General features: G+C 42.6%; 2 protein-coding genes across 2 annotated transcripts in view; both read left to right on the top strand.

Annotated features, from left to right (window-relative positions):
- The window catches only part of spire2 (spire-type actin nucleation factor 2), a 59,529-nt gene extending 49,248 nt beyond the window's left edge, over nucleotides 1-10,281 (top strand). Inside the window, exons 10-15 of the mRNA XM_014335533.2 lie at nucleotides 1,769-1,896; nucleotides 2,598-2,735; nucleotides 2,823-2,890; nucleotides 3,846-3,873; nucleotides 5,590-5,687; nucleotides 9,068-10,281. Coding sequence (XP_014191019.1) covers nucleotides 1,769-1,896; nucleotides 2,598-2,735; nucleotides 2,823-2,890; nucleotides 3,846-3,873; nucleotides 5,590-5,687; nucleotides 9,068-9,377 — 770 coding nt within the window. The 3' untranslated portion in view covers nucleotides 9,378-10,281. The remainder of the gene's footprint in view (nucleotides 1-1,768; nucleotides 1,897-2,597; nucleotides 2,736-2,822; nucleotides 2,891-3,845; nucleotides 3,874-5,589; nucleotides 5,688-9,067) is intronic.
- A 4,918-nt stretch (nucleotides 10,282-15,199) lies between these two features.
- The window catches only part of sntb2 (syntrophin, beta 2), a 32,740-nt gene continuing 29,481 nt past the window's right edge, over nucleotides 15,200-18,458 (top strand). The window contains exon 1 of the mRNA XM_005928400.3: nucleotides 15,200-16,194. Within this exon, the coding sequence (XP_005928462.1) occupies nucleotides 15,465-16,194 (730 nt within the window). The 5' untranslated portion in view covers nucleotides 15,200-15,464. The remainder of the gene's footprint in view (nucleotides 16,195-18,458) is intronic.

Here is an 18,458-nt window from a genome sequence, read left to right as displayed (position 1 = left end):
TTAATGAGTTTTTTGGGTTCATTGAGAACATGGTTGTTGTTCAATAATAAAATTATTCCTCAAAAATACAACTTGCCTAATAATTCTGCACTCCCTGTAATTTATACATGGGCTCTACTGCTGTTGGTCACCGTAGAGTCTGTCCTTCTAAGTCTCTACTTCACACCGTGGGAGGACGTGTGTTGTCTGAAGTTAATATAAATGTATCAGATGGTATCGGATATATTGACAGCGTGTATTCAATTATTATAGTTTGGCTTTGATTCACCGCCTCAACATCTGTGTCAGCAGGTTTCAACCGTCTCTGTGCATGGGTCAGATTTGTTGTACTGTACATTCTTGCATCAAGTTTGTCTTTATAAAAGACCCCGAGACCCTGGTCTGTAATAGATATGTGAATTCAGAAGGACAAACCAAGCCAAAACCACAAACCTCCCTTGATCACCTTCTATCATTAAAAAAGTTTAAAACTTGGACATTTTTAATGTTTCTTTTAATGTGAATGTACAGACAGTAATAGCTGTCTGTACATTCACAGACATATGAAGAGCCACAAAGAGACGTGTGTTGATGAGCCTCCTGATGGCTTCCTCTTCATCACTGTATTTGAATGAAGAATGCCTCCGAACAGACATCAGACCCACCATACTGAGTGCAGGGGATACTGAAGTCTTAAAAGGTTTTTTTTTTTTTTTTAAGTTTCCACCTCTTCTGCCTCGAGGCCTGGAAGGAAAGCAGCAGTAAACAGTCATGACAAAACTCAGCATCTACTAATTACCGTTACGGCTACAAAACCAAAACTCTAGGAAGAAATGTTTATTCGATTCCCAACCCTCGGGGTAATGAAATGATTTAATGGTTTGGGAGACATTATGTCACCACTGCTTCCAATCTCCAACCTCGCTGAACCACCGTTACCTCACAGAACAGCTGTGTCAGTTCACCGCGCTGCAGCCTTGACTTGGATTCACGTCGGCCGTGGAACGGCTCACAGATGGATTGTAATCGAATCAAGTGATTGGGTGAAGGAGGGTAGAAGCTAATGGCTTTGAATTGTGCGCTGCATGAAAGCCCCGGGAAGGATGTTATGTGTTTGATAGCCATGATTCGTGCATTAGCAGCCTCGGTGTCCATATCCAGAGGTAATTGTTTGAAAAACGATCCTGACTTTGATCCACTCTGCAAAGCCATCCACAGTGCTTATGTGCCATAAACATTACACTCAGCTGGACGATAGCAGGATTTTTAATTTGCAGTGCACAGCTCTGCCAATAGAGGACTCTCCGGCCTCAAGTGTGCCAGTGAGAGGAGGTAAGCCTATAAGCCGGCTGTCATCGGCAGCTGATCCAAATTATATGTGCTGATCATGTTTACTGGCCTGTTCCAGCCCTCCCATTGCCCTGTTTACTTTCCATTAGAGACAAATTGACACCTTCCATTTGCAGGATCGAAGAGGCACCCAGTTTAAACTGTGTGAGGTCTGCTGTGTTAAGAGCAGACCTCTCACCGTGATCTGAGTTACAGATGTAGCAGCATGGGCCAATCGCTCCACTGAAATCAGATTAATAATAGATGACGACGTTCCAGTCGAATCGACAAACTCTCTGAAGGCCTGAGATCCGAGACGGGCCTGAATGAAAGAGGCTGATGTGTAATTCATGGATTCTTCAGACCGCGACTCGTGGCTTTCTCTCATTCACTTTCTACTGTCCTCAGCTCATCATTCCCTCTCTGTCTCATTCACTTTTCATTCATGTCCACGTGCCAGCCTCCTTCCCGGTTCACGGCTGGGTGCCGCCCTCTCCAGCCCGCCTGTCTCTGAGCTCAGTCGACGAGACTACAGAGGGATCCGAGACCACGTTTGAGTCCAGAGCTGGAGACGAGCACCAGTGGATGGTGAGATGAAAACACTGCAGAGGCAGAGGATGGTCCTCGGCTTCATGTGACATCACTGCAGAAATATTTATCCTGTCAAGCCAATTTTATCTGTTACTGAGCTTAGATTGGCGGGGTTATATCTCCATTTTTTTTACTGTATAAAGTGCTGCAGTATCGATAATATTGATCTAAATCAACAGCAATGACTTTATTTTGAAAGTTGCCATATTATTTTTCAAATGAAGGCTAATCCGTGCAAAAAAATGCCCGCCCCAAAAAACCTTTGCATGGGTGTGTACTGCTCCCTTCACAGATATGCACAACATGTATCCGTGCAGTAGAAAGGGAAGTTGGAGGCTCAGGTGCGAAACTGTGCAGGAGGACACGAGACTGGCAGATAGTTCAGTTTTGTAAAAGGAGTAGTACATACTGTTGTGTTGAAATGTTACATTTCTGGCAATTTCCTGCAAGGTTTAGTTAATTTTTTGAACACAAGTCTTTCATGTGTATGAAAAGACTTGTGTTGAGGAGCTTAAACTTTTCTTTGACTGTTTCACACAAACATAAAACTGCAGATGATAACATTTTGGCTTTGACCTCAGTCGGTTTGTAGTTTTCCTCTGTAATCTCTTATCTTTAGCTTTTTCTTTAAAATAAACCGTGGACAGGAGCTCAGAATGATGGGTTTCCTCTCTTTAACTGCTCTCGGTTGTGTTCAGGATGAGTTCAGCCACCCTGTTGAGAGCCTCGCCTTAACCGTGGACGAGGTCATCAACGTGCGGCGAGTACTGGTCAAAGCGGAGATGGAAAAGTTTCTCCAGAGCAAAGAGCTCTACAATAACCTGAAGCGGGGGAAGGTAACAGTGCAGAACTTCTCTCAGTGCAGTGTTTCTTTGTGCTGTTGACACTAACGGGATTCACTGACTGTGAGTGTGTGTTCTCAGGTTTGCTGCTGCTGCAAAGTGAAATTCCCCCTCTTCTCGTGGCCGTCTACCTGCTTACTGTGCAAAAGGTATGAAGGAAGTCTTTCATTCTCTTGTTGATGTTTAAACGTTTGTTCCAAGGTTGCAGCTGAAACATGAGTCTCCACAAATCAATACCCGGGCATATTTACAGTCCATGCGGAAAGTATTCACGGCACTTCACTTGTTCCACATTTTGTCAAATTACGGGCTTATTCCAAAGTGCGATTCATTTTTTACCTCAGAAATCTACTCACAATATCTCATAAAGACAAAGTGAACAAAGTTTGCTGTGATGTATGAAAATAAAAGAACTAAATATAACATGTGCATAAGCATTCAGCCTTTGTGGTACTCAGTTACACGCTTAGCACACATATATGTGGGCAGTTTCTTCCATTCTGCTTTGCAGAGCCTCTCGTGCTCCATCAGGCTGGATGGGGCACGTCGGTGCGCGGTCATTTTCAGATCTTGCCAACGATGTTCAATTGGCTTCAAGCCTGGGCTCTGACCGGGTCACTCAAGGACATTCACACAGTGGCCCTGAGGCCACTTCTTTGTCTTGGCTGTGTGTTTAGGGTGGTTGTCCTGTCAGAACATGAAGCTTTGTCCCAGCCTGAGGTCCAGAGCGCTCTGGAGCTGCTCATTCTTGCATTCATTTTTCTCTACTCTCCCAGTTCCTGCTTCCTGCCACGATGGACACCACTGTGCTTACTACGACCTTCAGTGCCACTGATTTTTTTCTGTACCCTTCACATTTATGCTCCCACTAATCACCACTGAATTCAAAGGTTTTCATGCAAGAGATTGGAACCAGGGACCGCGCTGTGACTGTGCTGCACCTCCAAATGCTACAATTAGGGATTATTAGAACAAGTAGCATGAGAACAGGTCTTACCGGGGTGGGGGGTTTATAGCCATCAGAGCAGCCTGTTCCCGCTTAAGCAGTAGGAAAGTGTGCAGACATGTGTGCTGTAGTAGTAAAATCTTTTCTTTTTCTCCCAGATCTGTCTGCAGCTCCTGCAGTGCAAAGGTAACTTTCTAACTTTCAAATCTTTTTTTTTGGCTCTGTTTTTATTGTGCTGTGTATGATTTTGTACTCAGCCTTTTTAGCCTCGCTTTTCATGTCATTACTTTTACTGCTGTAGAGTTTTTAATTTTTCTGTTCATACATGTTATGTCATTTAATAGCAGGTCTTTTTAATTAAAGTATATAAAGTTATATAATGTTTTCACATCTGAACTGTCATTCTTACACACTGTGAATTGTTAAGTTAAAAAATATTTCTACAAAACATGAAAAACAAATTTTATTTTTAACATAAAACAGTGTAATAGATATAGATTTAACTGCTCTCTGCATCACTCTGGTGTGAGGACTCTGGCATCTGGACTCCCTTTAAAGCCGTTTTAGTCAACTTTCTTCTTATTGGCTGCTCCTCATAAACAGAAGGTTTTGGCACGGAGTGGGTGGAGCTTCTGCACTCACAGACAGAGCTGTGTGCAGTGAGTGTCACCATTATATTCATAATAAAATTTGTTGTCATTTTTTTTCATATAAACACAAAAAGAAAGGCAATGTTAGTTTGGTCGATTACACTCTTGGTTGTATGCTTCTTCTTCTTGGCAAATCTTATGTCTTAAGTCTTAAAACTGTTGGAAACACGATTGTAGGTCGAGTAGCAGAGTAGAGTATGTTGGTTGGACCTATGAGAAACTTGCTAAATCTTCTCTGCCAATGCCAAACTGCTTATTCTGCCATTAGCTCTTGTTTTGAGCTTCTGGAGACCGTCAGATGTCTGACTGGCGCCTGATTAGCTTCGTTCAGCATTGAGTTCAGACTCTGCCTACGGCCACTGGATCATCAGAGTGTGGAGTGGACTGATAGAGTAACAGCTTTTAATGGAGGCAGCGCACTGCTGTGGGGTGGTATCTCCCTCACTGGAAATACAAGGCTTGTCATCACTGCAGGCGATCTCAGTTCAGAGAGATATCTAGATGAGATTCTGCAACGTCTATGATGTCTGGGACTCTATGCTCTACAGAGCGGGGTTCATCAGAGGCTACCTCTGTTAGGGGAGTGGAGAGGATGAAAAGGCCATTTAAGGGGAAATAAGCAGGCTTTGGTAATGGTATAAGATTTATTGCCAAGAAGCATTGTTACAACAAAGAACTTGCATTTAAAGGGCTACATTTTAATGAGAATAAACATATGAAGTCATTTATGCTTCAGGTTGACCTGTTAAGTAAAGCTATGTGGAGCTTTTACATGTAAAAAGAGAAAGAAAGAGGCTGCTGGAGCTGCTGCAGAAAGGGGTTAAATGACATGTTTTAGTGCTTATTAACGCATTATTTGAGCCCGGTTGTCATTTCTATTGACGTCACTTCTTCTTCTTTGTTCTTTTGCTGGTTTTGATTTGTTGCCTCAGTCCCGGGCCGTGTTGGATGTGTGGTTCTGTGCTCTGTAGGTTTGGATTTTGTGTGATTTGTGTGCTGTGGCTAATTTGTGTGTGTTGTTTTTTACAGTTGTGGTTAGTTTTTATTGAAATATGTGCATTTGCTTATTGTTGCTCTGTGACTGTACGGCTCGTGGCCTTGATGTTCGTGTGTTTTGAATCTCTATTGTCGTAGAGGCTAGAAATACTTGTAATGTGAAAGTCATCTGCAGTGCCTCCCACCACAGGCTCTCTCGGTTCTATTTCCTCTGCCTGATTGTTTTTCCTCTTGGTCTGCCTCTTCTGTGCTCCAGATGAAGATTCCCTCAAAGAAGATGGCCCACATTCCTGTGTACACTGTGGGCTTTCACAGCACTCCAAAGAGCCATGGACAAAAAAGCCAAGTCTACAAGTGAGTCTGTGTTTGTCTTCAATAGCTGAGTCTGTTTATTGTAGAGAAGATTATAAAGCTGGCTGAAAATAAAACGACAGTTTTCTTCTGAAGTATGCACTGAGGACCAGGAGAAAGATCAAAAGAAATGTGAAAAGCATACCTAACATACCTTCCTTTCCAAATCTAGCTGATGAGTTTCCTATGGAGGCTGTGCCTGTTGCAGAGCTCTTAAAAAGGGGTGCAGTTTGCACCGGCGTCAACCACTATCCCCTAAAATCTACATGAGAGGGGGATTTGGGAACGGCTATGATAGCCAAGCAGTAGAGGCCTGGCAGGGGCACACACCGCCTCGATCTCTGCCAGACATGGCCTTTTTTAATTAAAAGCTTCGTTTTTCTAACATCAAACTCTCTAAAATGTCCCTAGATGTCGATCTCACATCTTTGGTGTCTGGCACCTTTCACTGGCAGTGCCCTGATCTGCTCTTTTATTATTTTATTATATATATATATATATATATTTTGGAATGGCAGTTCAGACAGACCCGCTGACAGTCACACCATGTGGGGAGAAGAACCACAGGAACCTCTCAGGAACTTAACTCAAAATAGCAAGTCACTGTTTCTCCTTTGTTAGCACAGAGGCTTATTCTCTTCAAACACTTTTGTGTTTTAGAAAGCAACTAAAATATGTTTGAGTGGTGTGGCTCAAAATAAGCAGGTGTTAAACGTAAAGTTCCTGTTGGAGTGTCTGCTGCTGCAGATGTTTGCAGCTGCTGCAGATGTTTGCAGCTGCTGCAGATGTTTGCAGCTGCTGCAGATGTTTGCAGCTGCTGCAGATGTTTGCAGCTGCTGCAGATGCTTGCAGCTGCTGCAGATGCTTGCAGCTGCTGCAGATGTTTGCAGCTGTCGCAGCCTTCCACATCTTTCATTTCAAAAAGTAGCATCAAGATGATTTCAGTAAACAAAAAATAAACCAAAAACTAAAACTGGATGTGAAAAACAAAAATAAAAAATAAAAACTAGACTTAACAAGATCATTCCAGTTTGTTTTATTTTGTTAACTTTGAAAACTGACTAAACTAAAATAAAAAATATACCAAGGAAATGTTTTAGTATCTGTCTGATGATGGATGTGTTAATATAGACTCTGGATGTCTATACATGATTATATATTATATATATGCTCTTTGTTTTGATTGTGATTCCTGCACTGATTTGCCCTCTATACATGTATAATTAAAAAGACTAAAACTAACTGAAACAAGAAAATCTGCTGTGGCAGACAAACTGAACTTAACCCTCTCCGATTCAAATTAAACTTTGTGTTGCTAATGCACAACCAAGTCCTGCAGTAACATGCAGCCCTTCTGAGTAAAAAAACCTCATAAAATATGTATGTGGGGTAATCAGGTTGTTAGTTTTTAACTGTTGCAAATCGGCAACGCCTGCCTCGAAAGGGTTAAAACAAAAATTCTAAATAAAAATAAAAACTAATGAGAAAACTATAATAACTCTGGTTGCCATTTTCTGATAACATTAACTTAGAATTGGAACTTCAAGGCTCCCACTCTCCCAGGCAATGCCTGCTGCCCCTCTGCAGGCTTCAGGAAAGAAAGGAAAGAAAGCCCCGATTCAAATGAGGAGCTGGCAGAAGAGAAAAATGTTTTCAGGTTTTGTTTTATTTTTAAATGTGAATAATGCAGTGCTACATAGAATACTAAAGGAGCAGAACAGGTCCTCTTTAACATGTTTACAGCCTTAGTTTAAGCTCGTCAAAGCTGATAAGGAAGTTCAAAGGTTTAATCCCTGTAAGGCCTGGACCCTGAAACAATTGCCCCAAAATTCAAATTTTTAAAAAATAAATTAAATATTAATTTGCATATCTGAGGTTTAATTTGTATCATATCTGCTACTTCTGGCATTTTTGTGCAACTTATTGCACAGACAGATACATGGGTCTCAAAAACCCATGTAGCAAATATGAAACACCTGGCGTAGCTAAGCTAGGTTAAGTACTACCTTCTGAGCTGCACGCCTTTTTGTTTCCAAACCTGAGGCCAACCTGACATTTGGACTCCAACACACCAGTTTCCCCACAGTGTTGTCATCCGCTCACTGCTCAGGTTCAATCCCGAGACAGTGGACACCTAGACGGAAAAACAGGTCAAATCTATTTAAGTCTGTCTCTAACTCAAGCCAATGACTGCTAACCTTCTCGAGCCTAAGCAGCACCAGCCTCTGTGCTTACCTCAACCAATCGCAGATTGCCTACTCAATCCAATCACCAACTTCCACCTACCTCCCCCCCCCTCTCTCTCTCTCTTTAGTTATGTAATCAGCGCAGTGCCTCTTCCAGGGCCTCTAAGCAGCCATTATGTAATAATTACCCAGCTGTCATCAAAATCCTCGCTGTTTTTGGCCCTGTGAAGACAGAAGTGGAAGAGAGAGTGGACAGAGAGAGCCAAACAGCGAGCTGACGAGAGAAATGGGCCACTGGCGTGGTGCTGTGCTGAGCCGCTCTCTAACACCTGTCACCAAGACCCGACCATGCGGCTCCGTGCACAGAAACACACAGAGTTTTGTAGCAGCGAGTTGTTTTGTTTTTGTTTTTTTCAATCAGAGAAGCTGACCTTAATCTCCTCGTTAGTGACTGTGATGCCCCAGCGCTGCTGCATGTCTGTGTTTATATTTCAGCCACTTTGGATAAGCTTGGAAAGATCTAGTGTAGCTCCATCTTTCCAGATGTTCAGCTGATGTGTCTCTGCTGAGCAGTCATTGTTGTCAGTTTGGTTTTAAAAGTGCTGCCAATAAATAGATAAATAAAAAGAGAAATAAATTAGTGGCTTTTTCTGAAGAAGAAAAACTTAAAGTAGTACTGTAGCTTTTCCACAACATGTGTGATTTATTAAATATCTAAAAAAGCATTTTATTTTTGTAAGTCATAAGGGAGGGGGGGTCAGCCCTCAGTTTTTTTTATGGCTTGTGAACTAAAACATTTTTGTTTTGGGGGTGTGAGGGATGGCCCTGAGTGCTTATTGGATGTGCAGTTAAATCAGGGGTGTCCAACTCCAGGCCTCGAGGACCGGTGTCCTGCAGGTTTTAGGTGTCCTTGATCCACCACAGCTGATTTAAATGGCTAAATTAGCTCCTCAACATGTCTTGAAGTTCTCCAGAGGCCTGGTAATGAACCAATCATGTGATTCAGGTGTGTTGATCCAGGGTGAGATCTAAAACCTGCAGGACACCGGCCCTCGAGGCCTGGAGTTGGACACCCCTGAGTTAAATTATTGTTAAAGAACCATGTAGTCATTATGGACATCTCCCTTAGTTTTATATTCGGCTTTCTTTGAGTGCCTCACGTCTGCTCTAATAAAACTGTTCCACCCTCCTCTGCAGGTCGCTGCGCAGCTTATCCCGCCGCTCAGTGGAGGAGGAGTTCCCCCACCTGTACGCTCACGGCTGCACACTGCGGGACGTCTGTGCTGAATGCACCAAATTCGTCGCCGATGTCATTTCCTCCAGTCGCCGGAGCCTGGACATCCTCAACAATACTCCCAAGAGGGAGGCCAAAGCTGCTGCTGCTGCTGCTGCTGCTCAGAGACCACAGCTGCAACGCCAGTCCCAAGTCGAGGCGTTCCCTCAAGCAAACTCTCACCCTCCACCTTTCCCTCAGCCACAGTGTCTCCCTCCCCACTCCCAACATTAAGAGCAGCTCCACCACGCCGAGACGATCAACAATGCAAGCCAATGAGCAGACTGATGGACACTGTGCACACATTCACAGACAAACTAGGCTTCTAGTGGGTTCATGCACAGCAGTAACGACTCAGCGAGCCATCTGATTGGCTCCAATAAATCGTAATGAGAACACTCGATCCAGTGAGGTGCTTCAAGGTTCTTTAAATATTACTGGGTTGAATGGTTGTGCTATGATATATAAAGCTTAAAAAACGAATTTTCTCGGGCTGTATCTCGAGCCTTTTTAGTAAGAAACTAGAGACTCCAACACACCACCGCCTCACCCGTCATACAGCTGCATTATCTTCCTTATCTTACCCATCACAAATGCACACATGCACAGAGCTCTTGACCTTTTAAGGTTTGAGTGAGTAGCTCTCTCTGTTTCTGCCTTATCAACAGCACTACGACACTCCCCGACGCTCACAGCTGCAGACTGAGGAGAGGGCAGATCGGGAGAGTGCCGGGGGGAGGGGGGTGCTGTAAGAGAGAAGAGAGAGGGTGGAGGTGAGGTTGAAAGCTGCACAGCATAGAGTCAGCATCTCATTTTAGCGCTCTGTGGTTGCCTTGTTTTTTGTTTTGAATGTAACTTAGAGAAACAGAATTGTAAATTTAAAGCTTGTACACGACCCTCAGCGTTTATGTATAATCATCCAAAAAGTTCCCGTTCCAGCTGGATGAGGCTTCGACGGCGGCGACACTGTGAATGTAACGGGGTGAAGCTGCAGGCTGCACCCTTAACTGACGCAGCGTGACGATGCTCATGTGAAACTCCCGCCCCCCTTCACTCCCCGTGGACGCTTGCAATCTGCTCTGGTTTTGTAAACACTAAGAAAACCTCAGCTGCAATAAAATCTAACGACAAACACGACCAGCGCTGCGTCTCCGAGTTTTTCTGTTTGACGTGTTCAGTAGACCCGAGCTTCACGAATAAACACAACACGCTGCTTCATAATTCAGGAGTAAAGTGCCTGTTCTTGAGCAGCAGGTTCTAATGCAGTACGTGAAAGGAATAAGCAGGCAGGTAGAGATTATTTCACTACAAGTTAACGGAAGATTCTGAATAAATGAGTGGGACCACAGATACACACTACATTTATGTAATAGAGAGAATACACACACTCTGCTGAGGCGCAGGTACTCAGGACTGCATCACCAGCTTGTAAACGCATCCAAACACACATCGTCAGTGTGAACTAACCCTTTTATGTTCAAGTAGTGCTTTCAAGAAATTTAATTTGAACCCATTTAGTGGACTAAAATTGCTACTCTGAGGAATTAATAAAGATCACAGAATCACAGAAATCGTGTGAGCAACTTCACCGTCCTGTCATGTGACCTGAACATGTCCCTGTAAAGCAGTAAACGTCACATGGATGGAGTTACTTTGATAATACTTAAGTATCAATTTATCTAACCGGTCATCCACTTCAATCCATTCACAGTCACATCCACACCATGAGTGTTTTGAGACTGTGGGAAGAAACCAGCGCAGATGCAGGCAGACGGGCTGGCAGATGTGCTCCAAAGTTAAACTCTACAACAAACAAATGCAAGCTACAAAGGAAAGAAAAAAAAATAAGGGTTCCATTGTGGCAGGTAGTTTTCCATTTTTTCTCACAGTTTTCTTTCACCTGCTCATGATGCTCAGCTGTTTACAGTACATACATGTAAATGCTGGCCTTAAAGTGCACCAACTCTCAGACTGCAGTGCATTTGTCTGATTATTCTCTCAGAAGTCACGAGGAAAAGCTGGAATTGTGGCAGAAGAATCACTGTTGGGGTAACAGAGGACGGGTGAAGCAGTTTGACACGGTTTCAATAGGATAATGTGAATAATGTGACACGGCCGTGTGGATCTATGGGACAGAAATGAGGAAACAGCTTGTTTCACGACTTTGACGCTCCAGCTTGGAATATGTAAGGGAAAACAGATGGGTGGCTCTTCCTCAGATGCTGTAGAACAATCACTGCTCTTTGCAGATGTGGAAAAACTGACAGAGTCAGCTGAGTCATCCTTCGCTATATTCTAAACAAGCGGGCAAGTGCATGTGAGGTGTACTTCCTGAGGACAGCACAGGCCGGATCCGGTGACTCTGCCGTGCTGTGGGAGGATTGTTCTGGCATGGTTTGGATCCAGCTTTGGGATCGGACAACCTGGGACTTCACCTTCAAACCTTCGGTCCACAGGTCTTAAAAACCCTACCAGAAAACATTTTCTATGTAAGACAAAAATAAATCAAAAATTCAAAGTAACAACTTTAGTATTACTTAGCTTTGTATTGTGATGTGTCAAGAAGACTGGAACCGCTGAACAACCCACCTGCTAACTGCGGAGATCTCACTTGAATAGAATAACATGCCTGAAGGCAGTCGGTGCAGCAGTCCTACAATAAACCCTGCCTTCATGACGGTTATAATGTTGAACCCTTTTTTGAAAGCGAGCGTATTGTTGTTTTATCTACACACAGAAAGATCTATGGAAACATGACTGATGTAGCAGCTGAGCTTCTTTCATTCAAAATTGATGAAGGTAAATCGAGTCACAGATGTGACTCTGCCGGTGGCAAAGAGCACAGACACAAGGGTGGAGAAGTCATGTTGTGACACTGGAGGTCTCACCAACACAAATATTTTTGTATTTACCTACACTTAGTCCAGCCTCTGCTAACAGCTGGGAAACCTCAAGTAATTTGTGATTATCTTAATAACCAGGAACATCTGATTACAGTAACCGGATTAGCTGCTGTAAAAGGAAAATGTCTTTAATGTACAAACGCTAAGAATCCTGTCATACTATCACTGATCTCCATCAGGCCAGAGGGTAATAATGAGAACAGTTAAAATAATAATGATGACTTATCATACTGTGATCACAAGTGATGTGGATATGGAGCATGAGGAACAAAAGGTTTTTCCTCCACAGCGCATTAAAAATGTCTTTATAATGGAAACTAATGATGCTCTAATGTGGAACCCACTTTGGTTCAGATTACGGATAAAACAGCAGATTATAAATGACAAAAGTAGCTATCAAGATAAAATGATGATCTTACCACAGTCTAATTTAAATAATAATAAACAGAGTGCTTTTTAAAAAATAATTAAATTAATGGATTAATAAAGTATTCTGATTCTGTGGGAACCGTAGCCTCAGTTTCCTGTTCTCAGCTGACAGGAGAGGAACCTGGTGTGGTCTTCTGTTTCTGTAGCCATCTCCTTCAAGGTTTGACATGTTGTGTCTTCAGGGATGCTCTTCTGCATACCTTGGTTGTAACAAGTAGTTATTTGACTCACTGTTGCCTTCCTGTGTGGACATTCTCCTCTGACCTCTGGCATCAACGTGAACTGCTGCTCACTGGATATTTTCTCTTTTTTAGACCATTCTCTGTAAACTCCAGAGATGGTGAAGTGGAAAAATCTCTGGCATCAACACCCATGCCACATTCATAGTGAACAGACATTCCTGTATTTTATTAATCAAATATATAAAAAAAACATATATCAGGTTTTGATGCATATTATTTATTGGTGTTGGAGTTTATATAACTTAGCTATATTTTTGCTCCTGTAGTTACGGCTATCTGACTATGTGAGGTAGTACTGGGACTATCAAAGTAGACATTAGGCAGCAGGATCCATTAATAGAGTCACCGCAGTGAGTGAACTTAAGAAGGCTTTGTCCCCACTACTCAGTGGATCCATAATGGCTTTATGGACTCTCCGCCTCTGCCATCATGAACCCGTGTCCATTGGCTGCGTGTGCCTGTCATCCAGCTCTGAGTTTACTCTGACAAGCCGCATGAGTCCAAGCTGCTTTATGGGGACTAAAAGAGGAAGGTGGGTGATTATACTTTCAGAATAAAAGCGTTCGAGTATGTGGTCCACCTAATGAAGGCTCTGGGTTTCAGGACACCTTTATCATCACGACAAGTTTAAACTGTTTTACAAGTTTTGTGTTCAGTGGCTTACATTTTTTTTATATTTATATAATTCATGCAATTAATTTAAATAATTTTATCTTTCATATTGGCTCCAAATGCTCCCAAACAATAACTGAAAACTGACTTTGGACTTTTCAAAGTGAAAATATTAACTATCTTATATTCTGTACTTCTAGTAAAATTTTGAATTTTTTGTCAGATGTTTCTCTCACACAAACTTAAGCTGTAATTTTGACCTAGTAAGTCAGAAATTAGACTGCAAATGACTGGTAACTAAATTTGGATTTTAAAAAGTAAAACTTTTTTTTAATTCTTGGTTATTTATTATTTAATTATTTGTCATGAATATTATTATTGTTAATATTAGTTCATTCAAAATAAAATAAAAATGTAACTTAAAACCAGTTAAAATACAACATATCGACATCCTCAGTCAAAATGTGACTTAAAATCTCACAGTTTTGACATTAAACACCCTGGGTTGTTTTAAAAATTTTTAAAATTCACTTGAAAATCCTGATTTTTTCAATATCAAATAATCCTTTTTTTAATGGCTCTGGCATGTAGTGGTTTACAAATTCGCCTAACAAGTGAAAGATACCTTGTTTGATCTCAGGTAGAGACACAAATCCCTTCAGAGCTCCATCAGGAAGGACAAATCCTTATAACATCTGCCAAATCCAACATGCAGAGCTACCCACTGTGACGACCACCTTGTGAACAACGGAGCAGCCGAAAGTAGTTTTGTAAATAATTTCCAAATTTGCATCTAAAAACACCACAAAACCTCTGGATGAATTTCCTCTGGACTGATGAGACCAAAGTGAACGGTGCACAGTGGAATTTGGAGAAATTGGAGAAAACCAAATTCAGCTTCTAGGCACAAACACCTCCTGCCAAGTATTAAGCAGGGTGATGGAGGAGTGATGATTTGGGCTTATTTTCCAGCCATGGGGACCTGGGCTCCTACCAGCCACAGAGTCGACCATAAACTCAGAGTCAAATGTGAAGCCCAAAGGCCCAACTGGGTCATACGACAGACAATGACCCCAAACACAGCAACAAGTATATAACAGGATGACTGGGGGGGGAAGGAAAAGAATCAAGGTGTTTCAATGGCCAAGTCCAGACCTCAACCTCAAATTCTATGGTGGGATGTTATGAGAGGTGTGCATAAATAAATGCCCACAAACCTCAATGAAATGAAGCAACACTGTAAAGAAGAGTGGGCTGAAATCTCCCACGACCACGTGACAGACAGAAGTTATACGCAAAGTTATTTCTCCAAGTTATTAATGCTAAAGGTGAATCTATGAACTGTGAACGATGGCGCGTTTTTACAAGCTGCTTCTGACATTGTTTCTGGGGTAAATAAATAATGATATTGTGTAGTAAGTCATGTGTTGATGTTCTCCTGCAGTTGTAAGACCTGGTGAGGATTATTATTATTATTATTATTATTATTATTATTATTATTATTTAACATTTCCTGATATGCAAAATCTTAAAATTGTCAGTGGGTGTACTTTCTTCTAAATTTGGACTTAATATGTAAATCGTTTTGACTTCAATTTGTTATGTTTTCACTTGGGGTCTTAATTGTGTGATTTATTTTTAGGTTTTATATATTTTCTTTAAAGAAATATGATGAATTTTAATCTTAACTCCTTGCTTTTTCTTGTGGACTTTTGCCCTTTTTCTTTTATGTCAGTGTTTTTAGTCCATATTTTGAGCCTCGTCTTCTCTTTCTTGGTTTCCTGCACTGGCAGGAGCCGTCTACTCTGACCGCTTTTTTTATTTTGAAAGGGTTGACAGGAAGCTTTCTCGTTTCAGTCGCTCTAACTTCCAGTGGAAGTTGGACATCCTCAGAGCCTGAACTCAACAACAAGCTGGCACATCACAGCCAGTTGTGCTTTTCCTCTTCTCTCCCTGTGTTCTGGGAGTCCTTCTGTCTCCCCCCACCTCTGCCTGCAGTCACGGCGGGAGTGGGTGTGTCAATGCGGGCCCGTGGAGCCTAGTCGCTGCTTGTGCGCGCTCTGAAAAAGAGGAAAAAGTTGATGATGAGTTTAGTGTGAAAGCGGCCCGCCTCGGAGCAGGCTAACCGTCCCGGAATGGCAGTTTGGACCCGAGCAGACAAAAACGGACAGCTGGACCTTCTGCTCCGTGACCGCTGGATCCGAGTGACCGCCGAGCTCACCCGAGAAACGCTCACTTTGACGGCCGACGCGGAGGCAACCGGCCCCGGGACCAATCACTGGGACTACAGCAACTCTTCGGCGGGCCTGCGAAATGGCATGTCAAACGGAAACGACCCGGGAACAAGTCCCGGGAACCCCGGCCGCGGTCATTCCTCGGGTCAGGACCAACTCCAGAACCAGAGCCACGGGGGTCGGGGGCGCAGTGGCAGCCCGGGGCGCGGGGGGGTCAGTCGGGGTCAGTACGACGGCGGTTACAGCATGAACAGCCCTGGAAAGTACCCGAATAACGGCACTAACTCAGACTTCGGGAGCCCCGGCTCCAGCTACGGCAGCCCCGGGTCCAGTTTCGGGTCGAGACCAGGCGACTTCCACGTCAGCCTGGACGGGTCTTCGGAAGCTGTGCGCAAAGTCCGGGTTGTCAAACAGGAGTCTGGCGGGCTGGGGATCAGCATTAAGGGGGGGCGCGAGAACAGGATGCCCATCCTCATCTCAAAGATCTTCCCGGGGCTCGCCGCAGACCAGAGCCGGGCTCTCCGGGTGGGCGACGCGATCCTGTCGGTGAACGGCAACGACCTCCGGGAGGCAACGCACGACCAGGCGGTCCAGGCGCTCAAGAAGGCAGGCAAAGAAGTCACGCTGGAGGGTAAGTTGGCCCACGCGAGAGCGGGGATTTGAAAGGGCCGAGATTAGAGTCCTGTGGTCAGGCTGCACACCTCTATCACATCTCCAGGAACTTTCACAGGTTTCAGTTCAGCTCCGGGACTTCGTATTCCAGCACGTGTTCGAAAGGTGAGCGCAGTTTCCATACTTGGATTAATAGCTTCAAACCATTTGTGGAAACACGTCACATGTTGGAGCACGCAAGTAAAAAGAAAACTGCACAAGTCGCCAGTTACACAGCAGGACTGAGTTTTAAAAAAGCACTTCTGGAGTAATACTTTTAATTTAATCTGCACACCACATCGCTCCCTCATGGCACTGCGTGGTGCAGAGTGCCATAAACTCTTTTTGGATCGCTCCACACACGTCCTGTGGGTTTGTAACTTTCACCACACATAATTGTTTGCATAACACATTATAATATAGACATAAACACACACAATCCCAGTTGATCTATGACTAGGAGGCGTGGAGGAGGAGGAGGCTGTGGAGGAGCAGGGCTTAAGTAATATCAACAGAACAGAGAGTCTTTGATTAGTGTAAACAGGAATGTAACCACAGCTGTGGTCACAGTCAGAGTTGGATACATTGTACTCTGTGTCTGAACAGTTGTGGATTACTAAAGGATGAGAAGTCAGAGTAAACACGAGCAGAGATTTGTCTGTGGTTGAAGGTGCTGGTCGGCAGAAAGTGATAAACAGACTTGATCTATATTATTATTGTAATGTATCTGCCTTACAATGTAAACTGGCTTAAGTCGACTGCTGTTGCGATTTAGCTATATAAAAATAAAATTAAAAATAAATCAATATTCTATCTCATATAAATGAAAAAATGCATAAATGTAAAGTCTCACAAAGTGCACACACGTCCTCAAATTGGAACACTGAGGAATTTCTCAGTCTAATTCCCTTTTTCCACATTTAAAATGTGGAAAACAGGAATAAGGCATTTTCTTTCTCATGCCTTGAGAAAGAAAATGACTAAAACACCATCTGCACCTGTACGAACATGTTATCTCTGCACACGTGTCAGTTAGAAAAGAAAAGGCAAGTACTAGAAATAATATTTCGTGCACCTAAAATAAATATGAAGCTATAATGTATAGGTCAATTTTGATAGATTTGGAAAAAGGTAAGTAATGTGATGAATAAAATTATGGCAAAATAAATTAAAGGGTAGAAAAAAATAAGCTATGTATACATATATTAAAAATAAATATATATTTGTAGAAGTTTGAATTAAAACATAAAACGTGTGTGGATTTTTGGTTTGTCTTAGAAATTTAAATATTTGCATGTACTGTACTTTGCAAAAGTCTTGAGCCACCGTTCAGTTCTTTGTGTTTTGCTGGGAAAATAGGAAATACATGCAAACATGCACAGTAACACAGTCTATAAGGCTGTGTTATACAATCCTAACAAGCTTGAAAGTCACCATTTTGTGTGACCACCTTTATTTTTCAGCACAGCCTGAACTCTCAGCCAAGCTTTCTTGTAATTTCTTTAAGTAGTCTTCAGGAATAGTTCTCCAGGGGTCTCGAAGGACATTCAAAGTCTTCTTTGGATGTTTGCTTCCTTTTGATTCTTCCGTTCTCCGTTAAGATGATACCACATTGGTTGCCATGCTGAAAAATGAAGCCGTTACCAATCAAATGCCTTCCAGGTCATATTGAATGGTTCTTCAAAATTTGACAATGCTTTTTTCTTTTCAGCTGAAGGGTGTTATGCATCGTTTGGGTGCTGTGATAAGTGTTTGCAGGAAGTTTTCCCCTATTTCTTTAAGAACATCTGGTGTAAATTGTTTTTTAGAACTACCACTTCTTCTTTTGTCCTTCACTTGTCCAGTTTCTTCAAAATCTTTGAGAACAGACTGCACACCATGTTGAGCTATACCAAGTTTTCAGCTTGTAGCTCTTTGGGAATCACCTCGTTGGTGCAAAAGTACAATTTTATGCGTGTCAGACTGTTATCTTGAAATGTTTTTCATAGAGTCAACTAAACAAATGTCACCAAACGATATGGTTTGTGACGAATGACAAAGTGTCTAAACATACTATTTCAAATTAGTTCTGTGCTAAATAATCTCCCATGTCATTATTCTATCCACAGTTTACTAGGGATGGGTACTGGTGTGGTTCTGACATAAACGGTAGTAACCAGACCGAAAAGCAGCGCACATTTCGGTGCTTTCTTTTCCTGAGATGTCATACACTTTGGATTCTAGCCAATCATTTTACCTTTGCAA

This window comes from Haplochromis burtoni, unplaced genomic scaffold, assembly GCF_018398535.1.
Source record: "Haplochromis burtoni strain Fernald_Lab_line unplaced genomic scaffold, NCSU_Asbu1 Contig_112, whole genome shotgun sequence".
In the NCBI taxonomy this organism is placed as follows: domain Eukaryota; kingdom Metazoa; phylum Chordata; class Actinopteri; order Cichliformes; family Cichlidae; genus Haplochromis; species Haplochromis burtoni.
This window is presented reverse-complemented; position numbering and strand designations above follow the sequence as displayed.